Below are 24,006 nucleotides of genomic sequence, written 5' to 3'. Positions count from 1 at the left end.
ATAGTTTTTCTCATTGTAGTCTTCAATAAAGTCTTTTTCTTCATGTCAGGATGTGGTGAGACTCTTTCTCAGTCTCTGCAGACGTCCCTCATTGTGCATCTCCAGAGAAGAAACAGAAAAACTGGTCACTGCTTCAGCATCAAAAACGCTCTCCAGCATTGAGAGTGTTTTAAGAATTCATTCATTGTGTTGTGAACTTTGAAGGAGCAGAAACTTTACAGCTGCCAAAGATATGAGCTCCAATTCTGGATGTTTTAGGAAATGAAGTTAATCAAATGAACACTTGATTTTTGCTGATAACTCTCATTAAATTACTGAAGAAATCCAACATAAAAACCTGTAAACTCTCAGGCAGCTTTTGTTAAAGTTTGTCTATAATTCTATCATCATGTTCTGGAACCAGGACTCTGCAGAAGTTCCTTCAATCAGATACTTGTGTGTTTCTATTTAAGGCCTCAGGTTTGAACGTACAGCAGAGGATTAGAAAGGAGTGATTTTAATGTTTAAATCAGTCCAGTAAATGTTTGGCGTGAAAATTATTAAAATTTTGATTTAGATAGATTTGTGTCAAATAATATTGTAGAGTCTCACTTAAATATATCCAAATGAGTTCAGTGTATTTACATTTTATAGAATATTTGATTTCTTAATTTCAATACTGTAGAGTCTGACCCTAAATATTATAATAATGATGTAAATTTAAATAATAAATAATATTGTAGTGCAGAGTCATAAACTTTAATCAGCTAAACTTACATAATAAATATCACTGTACAATCTTAACCTGAACATTCATATTATTGAGGTAAATTTACATAAATCATGATATTCTAGAGTCTTAACTGGAATATGTCTAACATGAATCTTTTTGTATTGTGCTGATAAACAACAATAACCCGACTTTCAGATAATATTTATTCACTGTGTATTGGGTAGTACAGAAGTATTAGTACAGAATATTATTTCTTGTTTTATGTGTGATAATTGGCAGTAAACATTCTAAGAAGTGGAAATTGACAGGGTTGTAATAATGCTATTCTTGCACAATATTTGTCACTTAATTGCCCTCAGGATGCTGTCGTTGAGCTACCAGTTTTACAGAACAGGCAGATGTTGCAGCTAATGATGCTGTAATTCACATAAACAAGGAAACAAGTCCATCATAATTTGAATGTTAACAGTCCAAAAATGAAAAGGTCATATACAGCTTTCCTATTGGGTTAAAGAGCCAAAAAAAAAAAAAACATGAAAAATACGGTAGCAGCTTTCATTTTTTCTTACAGCCCCCCCAAATATCTGTTGTACCCCCCTGTGCCCCCCACTAAAATTAATCTGGATCCGCCCGTCTGACATGAAAGCTGGGATCGTTCTGCAGTTACTGTCCTCAATGAGCAGCAGGTGGCGCTGTGAGCTCCTCCCCTTCCAAAGCACAGGGGGTCAGTCTAGTGACCTGCAGCATCCCACTGTCTGATTAGAGGAAGGAGACCCACATCACTCCATGTCCAGACCGCAGATGAATCAAAGTCTCTGCAGATCCCGTCCTGCTTACAGAGCGGGATGGAAATGAAAATGTTTCTTCACTGTCACACTAAAATAAGTAACTGCATTTAGCCTCTAGTTCAGAAACATATTTTGGGTATTTTAAACTCACTTTTTGTCTCTCCTACAACGTTGATTACAATTACATGCAAACGGTAAATTATGCAAATTAGGCGATGAGGTCATTTAGCGACTTCTAGCGACTTTTAGGACAGCCAATAGCTACTTTCCTTACTGAGGAGTTGGCAACACTGGTCAAAACATAAACAATGCCTCTTTCTCATCGTTGTAAGGTAGACAATGTGCTACAAGCCCAGTTTTATCAACAGTAGCTGTCTTTCAAGCTGCATGAATAACATTGATGTCTATGGAGTGAACAGGGACCGTCTGCAAACTGCAAAACTGCTGCAACAGCAAAGAGAGACACAAATATTCAATAGCTTCTCTCTGATACACTGTAGTGTCACCAGAATCACTGCAGCCTTCAACTGGCTCCTGTTGACATCAATGTTATTTCTGCAGCTTGAAAGACAGCTACTGTTGATAAAACTAGGCTTGTAGCACATTGTCTACCTTACAATGATGGAAAAGAGGCATCGTTTATAATGAGGTATTGATGCTGGAATTCTGAATCTGTGAATATCTTTCCGATTTTACTGAACTGTGGCCCCAAGGAGCCGTGGTGGGCGTCCTTTATTTTCATTTCTGAAAGGTGGCAACCCTAGCCTTAGCTGAAGCCAAATTTACAACCAGTTATCTGTAATTCCAGAAGTCTGTTTTGATTATTGAGCATATTTTAGTAATCTGGCTTTTCATTTTGTATTAATGGAGCATTTTAATCAATCTGACTGAAAGGGAGACAGTGCTAGCTAGCAGCAAAATTTTTTCTAGCTTAGCCCAGTTTTAGCTTCCTCGGAAGGTTAAAGGCCTTTCCTTGTACAGTAACCGGTAAGAGTTTTTCTAAAATACATATATATTTATTTATTTATTTATTTATTCATTTATTTATTTTTGCCTCTGTGGAGGAGAAGAAACAAGTTGTGAATAAAACATTGAAGTATTGATGCTTTTTGAATCGATATGTCAGAAAACTTGTTAGGAAACTGTTGCTTGCTCACACATCCAGCAGTTACAGTGGAGAGCAACATTATCATTCGGTGTTTATCTAGTGAATGTAAATCCAGTGTTAACTCTTTTAAAGGTTCATTTATTAGTTTTATATCTGGTTCTTTAGCAACTCAATGCTCCACTTCCTCCGCTAGCTGTTTGCCAACTGTGTCTGTCATCTGTTTTCCTGCTGAGAAGATGTGTACAGTGACTTTTTTGGAGTGTTGTCACTCAAATGCGCTGCCTGCTGTGGCCAAAAAAAACACTGACAGTGAATAACATAACAGCTGCTTAACTTCTTTAAGATTATCCAAATCAAGGGTGTAAAATAGTCTGTCTGAAAAAAACAGCATTACATTTATCTGTTTGTTAGATTCTTTAAATCCTCTTTAAACTCCTTTTTTTCTCTTCTCTGTAGCTACTTTTCCTGTCTGTACAGCAGAATTGAGCTCTGCAGGAATTTGACTCAGTCAGTTATAGTAACAGTTCCATCTAACATGCGTGCTTATTGAAGTTCAGCAGTCATTTGATGTTCATTCTTCAGGGAGGTGTAGGGGGCCTTGCTAAGCGGGACCAGAGGGCTCCACAATCGCCAGGTCTTTGAGGTCACTGAGTTTCCGAGAGAAGGAGCTCAGCCTGGTGCTGAAGGAGCCTCTCTTCTGGCTGTGTTCCTCCCCACGGGCCTTCAAACAAGCACTCAAGCCCTTACAGAGGCCCCCGAGTCGGCCCCGGAAATGATTCCCGATGAAGCAGTAGAGCACGGGGTTGATGGCCGAATTGGTGAAGCCCAAGCAGAGGGTGAGAGGCGTGAGGTTGTTGACGGTCCAGGTTACCCAGCAGCTATCCAGCCAGCCCTCGCTCTTCAGCACGTCTATAAAGGTCACACAGTGAAAGGGGAACCAGCAGAGGAAGAATGCAATGACCACTGCGGCTACTGTCCACAGCACCCTCTCCAGCCCCCTCCCCTGCTGGGGTCTGGCCCCGCTGTAGCTGGGACTCACACAGGGGGTCGGGGGTCTGTCTGCTTTATTGTGACTCTCCTGGGACTCCAGTGATTTAACAGAGGGCATGGGGTGGGATGGTTTCTGCATTCTTACCAACCCTGTGTCAGCTAACAAATGTCTACCAATAGCACAGTAGCAACAAGAGATGACAAGCAGCGGCAGCAGGAACGCCAGAACAATCTTCATCCAGGTCAGCGTCCTATACCAGTAGTCATCGGGGTATAAAATGGCGCAGACCTCCACACCAAGACCCTCCAAGTAGTGAGTGTCCCTCAAAGCCAAGGTGGGGGCTGAGCAGGCACATGCCAGAACCCACACAAGGATGCACGTGAGCCGGGCACGTTTGGGGTCTCGTGCACTTTGGGAGTGGAGCGGATGCACGATGGCCAGGTAGCGGTCCATGCTCATACATGTGATGAAGAAGATGGAGGCGTAGAGGTTCAGGTTATGGAGAGTTCCGCAGATTTTGCACGCCACCCGGCCAAAGGGCCAGCTGTAGCCCCGGGAGTAGTAGACGGCCCACAGCGGCAGAGACAGCAGGAACAACAGGTCGGACACACACAGGTTCAGCATGAAGGTGTTAGCAACAGTTCTCCTTGAGGCACTGGCATGGGCCAACACACACACTGCCAAGGTATTGGCTAGGATTCCCAGCACACAGATAACGCTGTAGATGGAGGGGATCACTGTGGTCATAGGTACAGGAGGCCAGTCTGTGCAGTTGGGAGCAGAGGCGTTCGTATAGGCCGTGGTGTTTACAGAAACCTCTATCGTTGAAAAAGGGGAGAAGGTGGAGTTGAAAACGGAGCGGTCACTTGGGATCGCCATAATGCGTCACACGTTTCCCTCCTTTCAGTTATCCAAGGTCAGCTGGAAATAAAACAAATCAGGAGAGCATTTAAAATTCAGTTGCCTTTTATGGACCACATTGGACCACAGTGATCTTTAGCTGGCTCGAGTGTTTATTAGCCATCCTACTTGATAACTAATCATAGCAAAAATGCATTACACCACACTGAAGTGGAACTGTTATGAAATACATAGGAAGAGGTTGTAATCATCTGGCTGCTTATTGGATTCCTCAGACACAGCTACATTGTATTAAAAAGTGATTTATTTTTTTTAAAACATTCCTGATTTAGATGAAAAAAGTGTCAACTTAATTTTACATTTCATAGTTTTACTGGAATCGTACAAGTCACAGAAACTGATCCTATTACAGTGGAGTGCACGAGAAGAATACATTACAAAGAGCAGATATAAGTGAAATTTAAAGAAATCAGCCAGTAATATACGGAAAATGACATCATTAATTAACATTTTACAATGGTAAATATCCTAAACCAGTTGAATTAGTGATAGAAACAAGCAATCAAGCTACCCTCACCCTAGCTCTGAAATCAAACGAGCCTTTTTTTACTGATTTTACTGGTTGATAGGATTCATTTTACCTGATGTGATTGAGTGTCCAGTCCAAACAGTCAAGCGGTTTTCACTGCTTCTTTTGGCTAAAGTCCATGTCTTGACAACTGCTCCTCGACCCCTCTAAGAGCAATCTGCACCACTGAACACCCGCAACCATGTCATACTTCTGTGTGTCTGTGTGTGTGGAGAAAACAGACTGGAGGCTCTGAGAAACCAGATGAGGTTGGGGGGTCTTATAGCCCCCAAGAGCCTCTTTCAGGATTGCGCAACAGGAAAGTTGGTGCACGTCACACCTTCATCATTACCGAGGGGCTGGACTGTACCTGGACATGAGCCAGCTTGCGAAAGAGCAAGAAAGAGAGAGAGGAACCTTTGCTTTTCATTGTGTCCCTCCTTTTTTTTTCCTCCCTTACAGAGCCTCTACCAGAAAAGGCCAAAACTGAGGAAATCAAGTCAAGATGTGAGTAATAGTGGAGTCTCCAGTGATGGCAGGCACACAACCATGTGTCATACCTGACTGTAACAAAGTGGATGTTGGTGTGTTTGAGGTGTCAAACTTAAAGCCCCGAACTGTCCCAACCAGAGGCCTCTGACCCCAAAAACAGAGGCTGCGTGTTAATTAGCAGGGCCTCGTACTTTGTGTCATATTCCTTCTGCCAGCGGTCAGATAAGCCATGGGAAATATTTACTCTGTCTCAGCGGAAGTCAAGCCAGCCACTAGAGCAGAGGGAGAAGGGAGTGAGGAGGAGGGTGAGGAGGGGGGAGACAGAGGCACAGTGTGGAAGATGAATGAGGAGGAGGACGAGCAGAAACTGCAGGGAGTGAACGAGAAGATGAGAAGGAAAAAAGAAAGGGAGAGAGGCTGAGGAGGGAGAAGAGGAGAGAAAGCGGAGATTCCCTCCAGTGGTTTTTCATTAAAGCCTCTGGTGAAAGTTAATGAGGGATGCGTGCAAAAGCTCAGAGACTGATTACATCACAGCTCCTTTGATCAACAGCGCGAGCATTCATCACTCCCTGCGAGCGCACGAGCACCAGCGCGTCGTGCATGCGCGCACCTATGCTTCAATGCTTGTGCAACTGCATGTGCTTAATCTCAGGCCGGTGCGCGCTTCATCGACGCAACATGCTCCAATCTGTTTACATGTGTGCGCACTCTGCTCCATTGAGTATCTATCAGGATGTGACATGTTCTAATAGCCATGGGAAAGCTGACAGTGAGGATGAGGGATGAAGGCGAGACTGAAATCGGATTTTTGAAGGCCGCAAATGAAGAGCTGTGTTGTCGCAAATCTTGCAGGATATGAGAAATGTATAAAGGAATGTGCTGTATGTTGCAGAGCTGTTAAAACGGTCTAGTTATGGTTTCAAAAACGGAAACTTGGTGATGCAGTGTTCTTCCATTGGCATGCTGGATATGCACAGTTGTTCTCACACGCTCAGATGCTGTATCTTTGTGAGGACCCTCATCTAACATCATGCATCGCGTAACCATTGGCCCCAACTTCAGCTATCACAGCTAAATGCCTGACCACAAGCCTAATCCAAGGTTCATTCAGGGCCGCCAAAATGCCCTCACTCTAAAGGTCTAAAACTCCTATTGGTCCTCACAAAAACAGATGTTCGACTGCTAATACACTCATACCCTCACAGATAGTCAGAAGCCAAAGGCCCTCAGTCATGACATGCAACAACTAAAAACAGAAAATTATGGTGTCATGCTGGCCAACAGAAACAGAAGAAAAAACAGAACTGCTCTGTCTGTGGAAAATACTTTTACAGAAGTATTAGAATACCATTTTCTTCAAAATAAGGGTTCTACTCCACTACATTCTTCCTGACAGCTACTTATGAGCTGTCTTGCCTATTAACACAAAAAGGCAACTTCATAGATTAAACTAATATTTATTACAGTTTTCTTCTATGTACATGCATCCAGAATAATAAGCAGATTATCATATGTAGTGGTGAAGCACTCCGTATTGATGTTATGCACATTTACAGGTATATAATTTGTTAATTTTGAGGTCTACTAGAATATGTTCACTTGCTTTAAGGTTCAAAAATCACATTTTTTTCTCATACTGTACATTGCTGCAGCACATTTTCTCTCACACTTTCTCTTTTAGCTCCTGTCCTCGTATCATTTACGATGGATAAGTCCCAATAAGTCCGCAGTGGTCAATTTGTAGTCGGATCACAATCATGTGATCGTCAGCAGGCAGCTGACATAGTGTTTACTTGTTGTCATTGTTACAGTGACGCTGTGCCACAATCTTCCAATGATTTGGAAATCCTGAACAAATCCGTGGATCCAGACTATAAGCCACATCACTGCCAAAATCCAATCAATTGCTCCTTGTGTCATTTCTGACCTTCCCTGAAAATTTCATCCAAATCCATGAGTCCGTTGTTGGATAATGTTGTACACAGACAAACAAACATACGGTGATCGTCACATAACTCCGCCGCGTTCCTTGGTGGAGTAACAAGGTAAACCCCAAAAAGCTAATATATGAGCTCTTTAAGTACATATTGGGATTGACAGTAAACATTATTAACCCTCTTGGCAGCAATGTCAAACGGTCCACCAATTTAATGCTGTCACAAAATCAGATTTCAATTTGTCCTGAAAAAACAAATGGCATTAGTAGTCTCAGTTGTACATTGCACTTTAGAAAATATTAGCAAAATAGTGAATATCTCAAACATTACATATACTCAACATGAACATGTTTGTATTGTAGCTGCGATCATGCAAAGTCTCACAAAGCTGTTAGAATAGCTGCAGACTCTGAGTGTTGTTCTGCAACAGCCCTTTACCTCCAGCACTACTAATCACAATGAAAACATTACAGTTAATCTTACTTTCACTGGATTTATCTCAGAACGGCTCCTTTGACCTTTGTCAATATTTTCAAATGGCAATCTCACTTTATCCTATCTGCAGACAATCAATTAAACTGTCTCGCAGTGTGCATGTTGACACCTGACTCCCTTTATAAGGCACTCATGGCATGAAAAACAAGTCCGAGTTAATTCTGCTACAAAATTGCAAATTGCAATTTGAGAGGCTGAGTGATTAGCAGTTTGAGCTCAGCGTGGGAGAGCATGTTTGTGTGTGTTTGTCTGATGATCCAAACACAGGGATTTAGTTACAGCCAGCGTCTGTACAGACACCAGATAAGGAGAGCAACAGAGCAGAGAGCATCAAACCTCAACTTACATCACAACTTTCACTGGACATCAATCTCCCAGCTAATTATTTTATCACAGTTCATTATTTTTTTCTGCCTTAAAAGCATGACATTCATATTCATATTTATTTTTTTGCTACTGTAGTTTGTCAAAGGTCTCTTTTTCTTTCCCCGGCACTCATTAAAGAAAATATAATCATTATGTAACAGCGGAAGTTATGCAGCTGAGATATCAGGAAATCTGCCAAACAGATATAATACAAGTTTGCATTATGTTCAGTATGTTTTTGTTGGATGGACCGAATTGCCAACATCTGACTTAATTCAAATGCATGAGAAAAAAGGAAACTGTGCATGTACTGACCTGCACAAACAGAGGCGGAAAATGTGCATAAGTAAACATATATTCACAAACACCACTAAATAGCCTCCGTAACTGTTGTGTTTATATTTTTTGCTGATAAATGTGCTATGTGTTTATTTGATAGCGGGGGTCTCCCTCACTGACCGGACCCTGAGAAGATAACCACCACAAACCAACAGCCCTCTGTGGAAAATCAGGCTCTTGGGGTTAAAAGGTGGGAGGTCAGTTTTGTCCCCCTCCCTGCTTCCTCTCTACTGGTCAAGAAATAAATCTGAGAGTGCTCTGGCCTGTTTGACAGAGTCCAGTCTTAGCGTTAGTTCTCAGATCATTATTGCAGATGCTGCCTGTGTGGGATGCTGCAAGAAAAGGGGGCCCCATATGCTGAGGGGACCCTTGAGAGAGGTGAGATGAGGCTATATTTAGTGTCACATCTTGCTGAGGGTGGGAGTTCACTAAAACTGCTAACACTAGCCCACAGCTGATAGCAACAAGATGTCCATCCTTTCTAACAAGTTGTGAGAAGAAAAGGTTTCACAGGTTTCCAGCATTCCCACTCTCTCCGGTCACATCTATTTTGAACTGAGCCAGTATGTTCCATGTGGTTTTTCATTAATGTTGTTGTTGGATAATCATTCAGGGACACAGAGCTGTTTCTGGCGGAGCTGTTTTTGTGTTTTTTTTTTTTTTATCAGAACATTTGGCAGAGTTTTTCTTCAAAACAACACAGTCGCACCAGCTCACAAATCCCTAACCCACTCGCCTCCAACCAGCAGCACAAACTGGAGCTGCGATGCCACATGATGGAAGCCGAACTCCCATACGTGATTGTCTCCATGTGTTGTAAGAAGAGGGATGAGAAAGTATTGATGTCTGATTGATTTTTTTTTCTTTTATACACATTTGTGAACGAACATACACACAGACACACACACAAACACACAAGGGTCCCAAGGGTCATGACTCTGTACAGGCTCATGCAGAGTTTATGAGGTCTAGCTCTGGTCCCTCAGAGGAGCTGTAAAAGAGGCTATAAAGATGTTAACAGATACCCTGGTCCATCTGTACAGACTGTGTCCACACAGCAATAAGCAAAAACATGTGGCACCAAAAATGCTGTACAAAGAACACATGGCATTCATACATTATTGCCATTTTAACTGTTTTTCAACATAATCAGTTCCATGCCTACATGTTCCCATATGGACTGTACATACAATACCATTCAAAAGTTTGGACAATGTCATTTTTTGCATGAAAACTCACACTTTTATTCATGTGCTAACATAACTGCACGAGGGTTTTCTAATCATCAATTGGCCTTTCAACACCATTAGCTAACACAATGTAGCATTAGAACACAGGAGTGATGGTTGCTGGAAATGTTCCTCTGTACCCCTATGGAGATATTCCATTAAAAATCAGCTGTTTCCAGCTAGAATAGTCATTTACCACGATTAACTATGTCTAGACTGTATTTCTGTTTAATATTATCTTAAATTAAAAAATGCTTTTCTTTCAAAAATAAAGACATTTCTAAGTGACCCCAAACTTTTGAACAGTAGAGTACATTACATGTTTTTCTGAAACTTTCAATTTACTGGAATTTTTGGTTTCAGCAAGCCACGATGACTTGAGATCAGACTTATAAGCAGACTATTTGTACCTTTCCACAGTTAGAAACATTTCTGAGTCATTGTCAATGAATTGCAGCTCAAAAAATTGGAACTAGTGACTCTTGGACTTTACATAGGCGCAGTGGTGCTTTGAGCTAAATGCAAATATTAGCATGCTAATATGCCTGCAATATTAAAATGCTGATGTTAAGCAGGTAGAACATTCCCCGGACAATCATTTTTGTATAGCTGGTTAGCATACTAACATGTGCTACTAGTACTAATATGCAACTATACGTGAAAGGATGCACGAAAGACTGGTATGACATGACATGACATGACATGACTGAATAAAAATGACATTGTTTTGGTTAAAGGTGCATTCAGAATCACTGAATGTCATGCTACAGCAACAGCATCTCAGACTAAAACAACATGGTCGAACATCCATCCTCTCTTAATGCTTCATTTATCTCCAGAAAGGTTGTGTGCACAAGAAACAACACAAAAATAATCCTGCTTCAACCGTTACTCCACACAATTACTGTTAAATACATTGAATGTCCGTAACAGGTATCACCAATATACACACAAAAAAAGGAGACGAACACGGTAAAACATAGCAGATGACAGCATGGAAGAGCATCAAAACAGCAGTTGCAATTCTCACACTGAGCAGTGTGAGGACATAAATTTGGTAAATAACTAGTGATGGGACACGATTTAAAAAATGCATCTAATTAAGTCGAGGCTTTGTAATGAATTAATTGCGACTAATTGCATTATTGTCAAATAGCAATATTTGACACAATAAGTTGTTCAATTCAAATAAATTTTGGTTAACGACTGAATTGATGAAGAGACATATACGTGAATGTAAACCACAAAAATGTTTGTTTCATTTCTATTTATATGCATTTTTTGTCTGTCTACTATATTCACAGATTACTGCAAACTCAAAGTGTGATTGTAGCGATTATGTTCAACATTTTAAGACACTTGATTTTTTGTAAACTCAAGCACTTTCAGTGTCTTGAAAAGTGGTCTATTATGGGTTGGCTACACCGTTTGCCGGTACCAGAACTGTCGTGGTTAATGGGTCCACTGGATCATCAATTTCTCGCACCCATTCATTATCTATGTGAAACGACCCACATTGCATGCTGGTTGCGTTGCTGCGCATTTCGAGCTGCATTCCAGCGTGTCTTCCCAGAGTTCATTTCCATAAGGTAGACTTGACTTCTATTTTATGTAAATTCAGTGCAGGCAGCGGAGGTCTGACACATGGCAAAATATTTGTTAAACGTCTAAACTAGCCATCATTTAACTAAAATGAGGACATGTCATGTTACCAGCTAGTGGCCCACTACAATGCTACCTGTGTATCATTTTCGCGGCTGGCAAACAGACTTTAGGTTCATTACCGTCACCTACCGGGCTGGGGAGTGCATCAGTGTTACCAGTGTGCCACAAATTAGGGAACTGAGAAAGGTGCAATTGAATGAGTTATTTTTTTAACGCGTTATTTTTTCTGTAATTAATTAATCTAAATGAACACATTAAAGTCCGATCCCTATAAATAACATAAAAATATACTCAAAAAATTTATAGTAATTCTTTGGTTTTGTTGCCACCAGCTGCACACTGGACTGCACGTTGTGCAGTATGGGTGACATGGTATGCAGTGAAGGCCAACTGTTTCAAAGGGAGGGACTCACATGCACTAACAAACAGACCGGCTGCAAAAATCTCGAAAAGACAAACTCAGATTACAAAACACACAGAAGGAGTGTGGCTTTATTCTCTTTCTAAGGATGTCATTTCCCCACTGTATCTTTCCATAGAAAAATTGTTGTTTACTGCTATATTAGTGCTCAAAATCTTAAATGTCAAGTTGTCACAGCTAACACATCTCAAACAATTCTCTACTTTGTCTTAAAAATGACATAATTCAACGAATGACACTTAATGGCACCAGTCATAAATATTCATTAAGATTCCTTTAAGTTCATGACAGCTGTTGTCAGAGCTGTGACAGCGTCATGTCAATCTTATGCACACCTCTTCAAGTGAAGTGTTCCCAAACAAAGAGCAAAGTAGAGCTGAGGCTTGTCAAGTTTTCAGTTAACATCACCAAAAAGCTTAAAATTTATCTCTAGAGAGCATGAATGTGAGAACCATAATTCAAATCCTCAAACCAAAAATCAAGGTCATTTTGGAAATGGGGGAAAAGTCAGAGGATCATTAGGATACATTGTTGTGCTAACAATGAAGATCAATATATAGAATTGTGTCAGACATTTCAGTAGATGGTGAGACAGAATGAGTAACATTTTAGTGTCATTTAGCACACCAAAACCATGAGGATTCTTCTTCTGGGGACCATTAATGTTTTTACAAAATTTCCTGGCAATCCATCCATTAGTTGTAGAGATGTCTCACTAAGCACCAAATAAGAACATCATGATAGCACCTAAGGAAATGTCAAGGAATCAACAGAGTAAGTTAGACTCATCCCTGGAGGATATACACCACTGTTCAAAAGTTTGTGGTCATTTAGTAATGTCCTTATTTTTGAGAGAAAAGCATTTTTTACAGGGATGATATTAATCAGAAATCCAATCTAGACATTGTTAATTGTGGTAAATGACTATTCTAGCTGGAAACAGCTGATTTTTAATGGAATATCTCCATAGGGGTACAGAGGAACATTTCCAGCAACCATCACTCCTGTGTTCTAATGCTACATTGTGTTAGTCAGTGGTGTTGAAAGACTCATTGATGATTAGAAAACCCTTGTGCAGTTATGTTAACACATGAATAAAAGTGTGAGTTTTCATGGAAAAAATGACATTGTCCAAACTTTTGAATGGTATTGTATGTACAGTCCATATGGGAACATGTAGGCATGGAACTGATTATGTTGAAAAACAGTGAGTTTTCATGGAAAACATGAAATTGCCACGGGTGAGCCCAAACTTTTGAACAGTAGAGATTTTAGTTATTTTTGATCAACAGAGCAACATCTATAGGGCCATAGTACTAGCAACAACAACAAAAATACCATTTGTGGGTGCCCAGGTAACTCAACTAGTTGAGCAGGGCACCCATAAACAGGGGCTGTAGTCCCCGAGGCAGCAGCCTGGGTTTGATTCCAGCTCATGGCCCTTTGCTGCAGGTCTTCCCTCCATTCTTCTCCCTACTTTCCTGTCTGCCTCTCCACACTGTCTAATAAAGCCAAAAAAAATAAATAAATACAATTTATATTTAATAATATTGTACAAGTTTAAGGTATAATAATATCCACAACAGAATTTGCGATACAACAGCACAGAGTACTATAAATTGTGATACAGCTCATTTTGGGGCTATTCAATCACTTCTGGGAGTTTATATGGTACGTTTATATCAGTTTTCGCCATCAGATGTGATATGGGATTATTAAATGGTAAATATACGGCATAAATGTGATATGCTTTGAACAGACTTGTGAAAACGTCAGAGCAGTAGCTCAGTCAAAATCCGTTTATCTGGGACATGGATTAGCGAGGGGAAATCTTTCTGTATGAACGATGTTATTTTTCAGAACAAGTTTCCGCATAGCATTCTTGATATTCAGCACAAATGATGTCTGATCTCCTGAAAAAGGGCTGCGATGTAAGAAGGAAGAGGAATGAAGAGGAATTTACCGAAAAAAGACTGATGTCAGTCTGTGCGTATGAAACAGGCAGGTCTCCCAAAAATTGAAAAAATTCTTCTGTTCAGCAGCTCATGAAAAGCCAACTTAAGAGTTACATTTCAGAGAGAAATTCCCTGCATTTCAGGTTAGTTCTTTTTTGTGAAATGATAAAAAACTTAAGTGTTTTTCTGCTCTTTGTTTGCAACTGTATGTTTTATATAAGTAATATCTAGTTGACAAGACCCAACATTAGTTCATGAAAAATATAGATTTATTTAGAGTTCCTAACTCAACAAGTGAAGACAATTTCTGATGTAACAAAACGGATCAGCACTAGTCCATCTTGCAATCATTATCAGCACATGTACAGAACTTTCTGTTTACAATGCACTGGGCTAAATTACAATAAATAAAAGCACCATGCATTCATGACTGTGAAGCTGTAGCTGAAAAATCCAGCAATTGTTCAATGACACGAACAGAGAAAATTTCACAATCTGCCATTTGTGATATCAAAGGCTTGTGGGTGTAGTTTTTTTTTTTTTTTTCCAGGTTTCTGTCTCACACAAACCAATTCAGTCATGTGTACCGGAATTCACTGCACTGCTGCTACAATGCAAATATACTTGGATGTTTTCTGTGGAACCAGAACTGATGTGGGCAGATGAAAAGAGAATGGAAATGTTGATTAAAGTCTTTCTAAATGCGCTCGCTTCCAAAACGGCCTATTTACGCTGCATAATGATACAGAGTGTTTGTCAATTTGGATCAGATAGAAGATGGCAGTGTGTGGAATGAGGTTTCTCCTGTGGTCTCTCAGCTGCGTGTGCTGTACAAGTCTTCGTCCTCAGGGTTGGACTGGCCGAAGTCCATGAGAGAAGGGTCTGGCTTGAAACCAGAGCCCTCTGGAGGACAGCAAGAGAAAAGCAACAAAATCTCAGTCACAGACATTTTAGCTATTAAACCACAAATAGATCTATAGAGTATATTTAACTCAATAGAAAATCCAATTAGAAGCAAACAAGAATACAGAGAGTTCAAGAGGATGGGTGGTGCCTCTTGTTGCAACTACAGAAGTTACTCCTTGTTGAAGGTTGTTAGAAAATTGCAGTTTTAAGACACTTCTGTCTCTATTTAACATTTCAGACCTGGAAGCATCATCCAATTTTTAAATACAGTCTGGGTGAAATCTGTGAGAACAGCCTCCTAATCAAGTAACTCATTTAATAAATCAAATGTACATTGACCTACTCATGACACTTACAGTCTATTTATATATTAACACCTTTTAATGTATCCCATTGCAAAAAGTCAATGGAAATAACACATTTTCAAAATATTTTTTCAATTTTGCTTGATATGTTTGCTTGAGGTGTTTTGTTTTTTTTAACTTTTTGAGTTTAATGTGCTTTATGGGAGATGGAACGCACTTTCCAAAAAAGCTACAACATAGCACACATTTAACTCGCATAACTGATGGGCTTTTTTTGCTTCTGGAGACTGTAGGCAGAATGAAACATCACAAAAACATGCTGACATGTAAGAATAAGTACAACTTGCCGAATTGGACAAATTCCTTGCAAGCTCTCTCTATTTCTTTCATATAGATCACAAAGGCGAGTAATATCCGTTTGTTTTTCTTACCGAGGTTTGTTGGCGGTTGGCAAACACTGATTTTGTTTCCATTTCACGAACTTTTGTTCTGTTTATTACAGCCATGCATACCTTCTGACGACAATGAGCGGCCTAGATCATTCGCTCTGAAGCAGGCGATGGAAATAAGCCTGATTTGCATTCTCTTTTTTCTTCTAATTTTTTGCAACACTACAAAAATCCCCTTCTGATTTGCTTGACAATTACATGGAAACATGGCTTTTGTCAATTTTAGAGCAGTTTAATGCACATTTCATCTCATAGCCAACCTACTCTGATGGGTCCTAATGAACATATAAACTTAAAGAAAAAGAAAAAGAAAAAGAAAAACTGACACAAGGTTAATAATACATAATAGACAGACTAAACATGACACTTCCTTTATAAATGTAGGGGTTTCTTTGGATTTGCTTCAGGAAGTCAATGCCCAGTACTAATTTTTGAAGTCTCTGTCTGACGGCTTGTTGAGCAGATGTCAAGTCCCAAACAGAAGCAGTGGTGCGTGTGCAGAATGTGTTCGCATTACCTTTGCTGTTTTCTGCGGCAGGCTGTTCAAGAGGTGGTAGTGGGAGCGTCAGGATCGGTGTCTTCTCCACAGCAGGTTCAGCAGCAGGTCCGGGCTCAGCTGATTCAACAACTGGCTCTGTGGTGCAATCAAAACGCAACATGGGGTTAGCAGCATAGACACAAACTGATGTGTGCTTCCACCTTGACAAAACTATTGCTAAGTATTACGTATACACTCTTGTCATATTGATGCCTGAATGTTGGCTGTAGGGAGGGCATCTTCAAATTCAAATGAAGTTTCTGCATTAGAGGATTTTACATGATGTACGCTTGCAAAAGTAAAAACTGCTTTGTGTTATGGTGTAGTTTTCTATTAGCTCTTTGACAATTAAGATCATTTTTGGTACCTGCTGGCTCGTCTGAGGCCTTCGGAGCAGATGGTTCTTCAATGGAAGGAACAGACTCGACTTCAGCAGACTCGGTTGGAACAGACTCGACTGGAACAGATTCGACCGGAACAGACTCAACTGGAACAGACTCGACTGGAACAGATTCGACCGGAACAGACTCAACTGGAACAGACTTGACTGGAACAGATTCGACAGGAACAGACTCGACTGGAACAGACTCGACTGGAACAGACTCGACTGGAGAAGGTTCAACTGGAACCGACTCGACTGGAGCCACCTCTATTGTCTCCGGCTCTGAGCTCGCTGTGGGCTCGGCTGGGCTTGTGTCAGTGGAGACATCCTCTGCTGCTGGTTTTGCATCGGAGGCTTCCACACTTTCAACAGGGTCTGGTAATGCTCCAGAGAGGGGAGAGGTCTCTGTTTCTACTGGCACAGAATTTGCCAAAGGAGCTGGACAGAGAGGAAAAAGCACCACTATGGTCAGTAGACGACTTTGTGTGATTGTGTGCAACACAAAGAGATGGAGACGGAGAAACGAGAAGACAGGGATCAATATCTGTGATACCTGTGCTGGTCTCTGTTGGGGCTTGGTCGGGGGATATTTCTGTGAGCGTTACTGATGACTCTTCCTCTGTTTTGACAGCAGCAACGGGCTCTTCGGAGATGGGAGCAGAGTCAGCTGATTCCACCTCAGTCTCCGAAATTGTAGAGCTCTTCGCTAACGTCTCTGTAGGTGAACTGGGGGGTTCTGGATTTGGTACTGTAGCTGACTAAAACACGTGGATAAAAAAAAATAAAGATTTAAAGCTGTAAAACTATATATAATTAACATTCTAAATTTGATCATTTATCACAATAAAACCACATTTGTCAGTGAAAGTGAACACTCTCCATAAACACAATAAAGCTTTGCAATTTTCTCAAAGAAATTAGGGCTAATATGTTAAATTTAATACACTGACAAGAAAAAAATATCACTTATTTTACTAGATTTTATATTTCAGGCATTACCCGACACTATGGAGTGACTTACAGTAAGTTCAACAAGCTTCTGTTTCCAATTCACAGAAAAACTCCAAGCAACTACATATTTAGCACAAAAAGCAAATTCCAGCAGCAAGCAATTATCATAAAAGTGTAAAGTGTTTGAAAAAGAAATAGAATTCACCATATTAAGAGGTAGAAGGGATTTTTTTGAGTGAGTAAAATATGTAAAGGGGAAATCATTCAGTAGGAAGCGAGTTGCGATTGGGTTGAACCATTGTTCTGGTTTTAGTCACACACAGTCAGACAGCTTTATTGTACTTTTTACTTTGAAACTAGCTGGATCAATCAATTCATAATGTGTTCGATAAATCTGTTTAGTTACTCAAAGTGACTTCTGACCTGTGGCAGTGGAGCAACAATCTCTTTGGCAACAGGCTCCTTGGGGGTAAACAGTGAAGATACTGCAGCACTGCTCCACTGCCCTGCAGCATACACCTTCTTACCTGTCACCTTGGAAACACACAAGATAATACTGAAGTTAAACTCTGATAATAATAAGATTAACATCTATTAGCGAGATGTCAATGTTACCTTAAATACAGCCACAGCTTGAGCTGGGTAGCACACTGACGCTCCTGCACTCATCAGGCCCAGTGGGACAGCGACCCTCTTGAATTGAGAGCCTGAAATGAAGTTTTACATCTCAGGACAGCAATCAATATAACCTAACAGAGATTAAATCTTGGGACTGCTACTGAATTGTTGTATTCAGCAAGGTCAGGAACGCATAGAGTATTATAGCTTATTTACACTAAGACAGTGAAGGCATTAAACAAATGTTAGCGGTTTGCATCTACTCTCCAAACCCAGTTTGAACAAAGGCCAGATGTTGCAGGAATATATCAAACAGAAGATTAATTTAGGAATGGAAACATAGTTTCATAATATTAATATTTAAATGTAATCTAACTGAATCTCCACAATGAAAAAGAGACAAAAGAAACAGAGACTGTTGAGAAAACTGAAACTGAAACTTTTCAATTGTTTCTTATGGGGCGCAACCCTTTATACCTCTGTAGTTACATAATGCAACCCGTGTACCATCAGTGGTTGTGGTCTCTGAATTCAGATCATCAGATATGAATAGGTCACAGTCAGGTTAAATGTGCATCAAATAGATGTGGATCAAATATAAGAATTACCATACAAAAATGAGATACTGTCATGCAAAACAACTGAGTTCAAGTGCAAGACTTGTTTGCTAAATAAATAAGGTATGGGTATCAACATTCAGTGTGGCATGGAAAATGAGCACTAAAATAAACAAAGCAATGTTTTATTTACTATGTGCAGCTGCTACACTATCACAGAGCTGCAGAGAAAATGTCATTCTCTGCTTTTGAGGCCCTGAGTTAGCTTGCAGTGCCATCCTATTGGCAGGGACTCATGGCAGATCCTTTTATATTAATGCTAAATAGCCTTTTTCAAATTCATCCCCTGATACATAAATTAGATTAAAAGAAGGCTTCTAGAGAACTATTTATTATTTCTAGGTCTTCGGCAGTAAAAAGGGAACTAGAAGATGGGTGCCTTAGAAAGGAAGAAAAGTTCTTTGATCATTACAGATAGGGCTGAGTGTCAGACCTCAATACTCTTGGAGGTCTGCCAAACACATGTACACTAAAAAAACATGCTGAAATTTACACAGTGATTGTACGCTTGAAAATTAAATGTTTCACCTAAGGCCTACAAATAATGATTATTTTGTTTGTCAGTTATTCTCTTGACTATTTTCACGATTAATAGACGAGTTGTTTAGTCTATGAAATGTCAGAAAAGAGTAAAAAATGTCAGTTATTGTTTCGCAAAGCCCAAAATTGCTTATATTGTTTATAACCCAAAGATATTTTTACTGACATAGAAGAGCAAAAAGACTAACCAAAAAAACAAGATTTGACAGCTGGACTAAAAAACAAACTCAATCGGGATCAATAAAGGTTTAATCTATCTATCTATCTATCTATCTATCTATCTATCTATCTATCTATCTATCTATCTATCTATCTATCTATCTATCTATCTATCTATCTATCTATCTATCTATCTATCTATCTATCTATCTAGTATGTGACGTGTTTTTTTTGTTTTTTGTTTTTTTTTATTGTAGACTAACAGGTGAGAAACACATTGTTCCCAGGAGGCCCTAGGTGTGTGTGTGTCATGTATGAAAGGGGTTCAGGTTACCTTTCCTTGCCAAGAACATGCCAAGCAGGCCAGCCATGGTGATGGTGCCAAATCTGGGTAGAAAGCCTGGGGGAGGGTCTTTCAAGTAATAATATACATCTGGGAAACAACAGAATACAGTCAACATGCTGACAAATTGTCTGACAGCTTCTCAACTCTGAACCAATGTGTGAACTTCACTCCGACTCGACTACATCAGCAGCTGTTATCACAAAAGTGGTGACATAAAAAGCACCTCAGTCTTTTTACTGTTTCTCAAGTGTATCTCACATATCAATTCCACATTTAGATACAGTACGTGAGAGCTGTTGTAAAGGTGCCAAACCTTTAGGGCAAGTCTCAAAATATGTTATGTAAAAACCTCAATGCTTTATAATAATATTGTAATATTTATTATTTATATGTGATTTAAAATTTTTGTACTCAATGAGGCAGATTATCACCAATAAGTGAGACCTTCATTTATATACTGTTTACTTACCCTGTCCTGTATGGTAAAGATTAACACTTCCCCTTTTCACAGAGACACAGGTACCCTGTAGGCAACACAAGGGGCAAACTGAAACCACCACAACAGGCCCTAAAGAACACAACTATCTAAGCAATACTGAAACTGATACATTTGAGTCAGTGTTGAAGTGTTTTTTTCCCCAGCATCCACAGTATCTAACTGTCAAATCTTTTTGCAGTACACTTTACAGCTGTGAACTGCACGAACACTGTTTCCTGTCAACTCCTGAACTTGGCACTTTGCAAAATCGTACCTGCACAGAGCACTTGCAGCACGTGGGATTGTGCTCTGTAACCGCAAACAAGAGGAACAAAAATCAGTGTATGAAAAAACTAAGGCTGCAGGTGCAAGATAAGACGTCTTTGACGTATTTTTGCTGTTGTTCCTTTCATATAACACTTATTTACACCAGAAAAAGTTTTTTTCTGTTTGTGTTGAAAGTGCTGCAGAAGACGGGAAAGTATGAGTTAATTCTGCACAGAGTTGTGTCTGTGCACTTCAGTTTATTCTGATGTACAGCAGCTATAGATACACAAAGCAAAATTTAAATACCTTCACCGCCAGGACAAATGGTAGTACGCCCTCTCTGGCTGCGGTTAGCCCACTCTCAATAATCCCCGGACTCTCTGGAACAAACTTAACCTGAGGGGACTGTGGCAGTGGTGTGTAGATGTTCAGCTGGAGACAGGGGAAGAGTCAGTGTGTTATTATGAGACGCAACAATTCTGTGAAAGGCAGTTTCTCATACTAGATGTGCTGATGTTCTGGGGCAGACATACCCTTTCTCTAGTAACCAGCCCATCAGCGGGCACTTCATTCACGGTGTACACACGGATGGAGGCTAGTCCCAGCACCGTCGGGACGGCCACCATTACCACCTATCATAGAATTAAAGTACACTTGCAACAACAGTGTCTGGGACACCAGAGGAACAACACAAACCACCAAAAGGCATGTTATCTGTGATAATCAGATGACTCGTGAACCTTAAGTGGAAGAAGAATATGACAGGTCAGTAAAACCTCAACACTGCATTGAAAGAAAAATGTGACGCAACTGTGGGCATGACGCAGAACTGCCGTCTTCAAAGCGTCACCACTGACCTATATGATTATCTATCTTGTGGATTTTTACATCATAGAAACTGATATATCAATTATCCAATATTATCTGCTATTAGTGTCTTGTCACAGATATAAGGATATAGGTGTATATGTTATCCAAAATATGCAGATCTGATTCTTTTACACAACTTAATGTGGAGATAGATATAATACTCTCATGCTGTCTGCAGCACAAGAAGCTGAGTAGCTACGCATCACATGTGATTAGATGGTGGCGCCGAGACATTCTTCTTCTTTATTTTAAATTGTGTATTAGTTTGTGAAATACATTGCTGGAAAGGTAAGAACCAGACCAGTTACCCCATCATTTTTGCCTTTTCAATGTATGTGCGCTCTATCAGAGGAGCCTTCTTCAATGTATGTAGACCATAGTGAGTATCATATCAGTTTAGCAATTACAACATGTTTGAAAATACATGAAAAATTATAATAATTCAGTGCATGCAATAAATTATGTATAAAATTATGATGTATTCAAACTATAAACATCTCAAGAGGAAGAAAACATGTTTGAGTGATCTTTGTCTTTCTTTGTCCAACAGATAATGCAACAGATAACGCAGTCTAAATTATGATTCAACAGTGTCTAAAATAAGACAACTGTGAAGATGATGAGAAGACAGCAATCTTTGTAATTAACAGAGATACAGTGAGAGGCATCACTAACCATCTTAGAACGAGTGAAACAGCCGTGCATTGCAATATTAAGAAGAAAATGCAATATGGCTCCACCAAGAGGAGGCAGAATATGGTTCTCATGATGGTATAATAATTCCCAAAGCTGTATACACACACACACACACACACACACACACACACACACACACACACACACACACACACACATACACCCATATATATATATATATACACACACACATATATATATATATATATATATATATATATATATATATATATATATATATATATATAGGGTTATACAGGTTGGAGCTTCGAGAAGTTGTCGTGTTTTATGCATTAATCACTTGTATTTAAATCTGGTGAATACAGTTGCTATATATATTGAACTAAAAGTAATAGTATCTCAAAACTGTCAGATAATACGCTAAAGTAAATACAGACAGCAACTTTTAAGCACTGATGTACAACGCAATTACCTCATATCTCATGCCTGTATGACTTATAATGGATTAGTATAACTGCCTCCAACTAGTTATGCTAACTGATGTTAACGCTAGCTCCACTAACTGTGTTCATACTGGTGTGAAATGTGCCTATACGGGCTAATAAAGCCAGGAATTATAAATATGAAGATTTTACAGCTGTTACCCATGCTTCGTAGAGCTCTAACGGTGGGACTTCTGCTCGAATTGCTATCAGCTAACGCAGCAAAGCGCTCATTCAACGAAGCTAACACAGAACACAGTTAGCAAAGCTGTTTTCATGCAGCATGGAAGCCTGAAAGGTGACAGTCACTTCGAGTTTTCATTAGCGGCTCCGGGACGGACGACGTTAACACACAAGCCATGCACTCATTGAAAATACACAGTTCAAACAGTTAAAACTTTGCCGAAAAGAAAATGTCAAGCGTTCACCTTGGCCGCCATGACAGCGCTCCTCCTCCTTCTTCTTTGGGCTCCGCTCCACTCTTCTTCGGATTGGACTGAAACGCGGTCAGCTGCTGCCACCCGATGGACGGAAGGAGGAACTGCAGCGTGACGGTGTGACCTCATGCAGCAGGTATGTTCACTTCACACCATGTCTTCAGGCTCTCTCAGTGGGACATCCAGGGGCTTTTGCATTGTAAATTTTATTTTTAAATAACATTTAATATAATGAATTCAAAACTAAACGTGTGCATGTACTTCCACATACAAATCAATTGTTCTTGATATTACATTAAGTGGTTTATTTGGGACAAGACATCTGCACTGTGATGATCCTGCATGCTTGTTGGATTTGTTTAAAGACTTGAAAAGTTGCATGGAAAATTGCATTACTTAAGTGTAATGCTACCAAGTAATGCCTGACTTTAAAGCTAAAGTTAAGTCTAGCAGGCGTTGTGTCAAAATGCAGTTTTAAGAACTTTATTGTTTTAGTTTATGCTGTTCCTAAATATTGTTGTGTTAAATTAAACTGAATGATCACCAACTAACATAGACTACTATTCCAGCATATTACATGGGTACATGTTGGACTGGACTTGATAGAAGCTACAAATCCTACAGTTTGTCTTTGAGACCATACAGTGCACAATGTTATATGATCTACAGTAGTGCATCTCAAAAAAATTAGAACATCTTAAAAACTTTCAATATTTTTCCATTAGTTATTTAGGAAAGTGAAAATGTGAGTGTTGCTGGTTGTCTTCTGGACAATTTTCAAGTCAGCAGTTTTCCCTATCATTACAGTTGCGTGCACTGAACTATACTAAGAGATAAATGTTATCTGTACTGTTTAAATAGTAATGTACACAAATTCCAAATGAAATATTCTAATGATTTGAGATACTATTTCTGAATTTTATGAGCTGTAAGCCATAATCATCAAAATTAAAACAAAAAATATTTCCCTTTACATGTAATGACTACAGAATACAATATATTTTCACTTTCCTAAATAAATAATAGAAAATATTGAAGTTCTTTTAAGATGTTCTAATTTTCTGAGATGCACTAGTA

General features: G+C 39.6%; 2 protein-coding genes across 3 annotated transcripts; both read right to left on the bottom strand.

The window, feature by feature from the left end:
• Positions 1–901: 901 nt before the first annotated feature.
• On the bottom strand, positions 902–14,020 carry LOC111571060 (type-2 angiotensin II receptor-like). The gene is made up of 2 exons (XM_023274116.3): positions 5,102–14,020; positions 902–4,520 (listed from the first exon to the last, which is right to left on the bottom strand). The coding sequence occupies exon 2, from the start codon at positions 4,476–4,478 to the stop codon at positions 3,210–3,212; it is 1,269 nt and encodes a 422-aa protein (XP_023129884.2). The 5' UTR covers positions 4,479–4,520; positions 5,102–14,020; the 3' UTR covers positions 902–3,209.
• A 154-nt stretch (positions 14,021–14,174) lies between these two features.
• Positions 14,175–22,980, bottom strand: apool (apolipoprotein O-like). 2 transcript variants are annotated; one of them, XM_023274115.2, is made up of 11 exons: positions 22,921–22,980; positions 21,017–21,115; positions 20,790–20,915; positions 20,208–20,262; positions 19,727–19,825; positions 18,074–18,165; positions 17,882–17,992; positions 17,061–17,265; positions 16,493–16,945; positions 16,105–16,221; positions 14,175–14,830 (listed from the first exon to the last, which is right to left on the bottom strand). In XM_023274115.2, the coding sequence occupies exons 1-11, from the start codon at positions 22,930–22,932 to the stop codon at positions 14,742–14,744; spliced, it is 1,458 nt and encodes a 485-aa protein (XP_023129883.2). In that variant the 5' UTR covers positions 22,933–22,980; the 3' UTR covers positions 14,175–14,741. The 2 variants fall into 2 exon arrangements, with proteins under 2 accessions (XP_023129883.2, XP_054872661.1); XM_055016686.1 differs by lacking the exon at positions 22,921–22,980 and adding an exon at positions 22,655–22,898.
• Between the last annotated feature and the right edge of the window lie 1,026 nt (positions 22,981–24,006).

The sequence above is a fragment of the Amphiprion ocellaris genome, chromosome 13 (genome assembly GCF_022539595.1).
Source record: "Amphiprion ocellaris isolate individual 3 ecotype Okinawa chromosome 13, ASM2253959v1, whole genome shotgun sequence".
In the NCBI taxonomy this organism is placed as follows: domain Eukaryota; kingdom Metazoa; phylum Chordata; class Actinopteri; family Pomacentridae; genus Amphiprion; species Amphiprion ocellaris.
The sequence above is the reverse complement of the archived record's forward strand: the minus strand, read 5'-3'. Positions and strand labels throughout refer to the sequence as shown.

Bases quoted from the DNA above. Each gene is read 5' to 3' on its own strand.
- apool (XM_023274115.2), bottom strand. The intron at 20,263-20,789 runs GTATTTAAATTT...TGTTGCCTACAG, and splicing joins CATTTGTCCTGGCGGTGAAG to GGTACCTGTGTCTCTGTGAA. The intron at 16,222-16,492 runs GTACCAAAAATG...ATTGCACCACAG, and splicing joins GGCCTCAGACGAGCCAGCAG to AGCCAGTTGTTGAATCAGCT.
- LOC111571060 (XM_023274116.3), bottom strand. From the start codon at position 4,478: ATGGCGATCCCAAGTGACCGCTCCGTTTTCAACTCCACCTTCTCCCCT.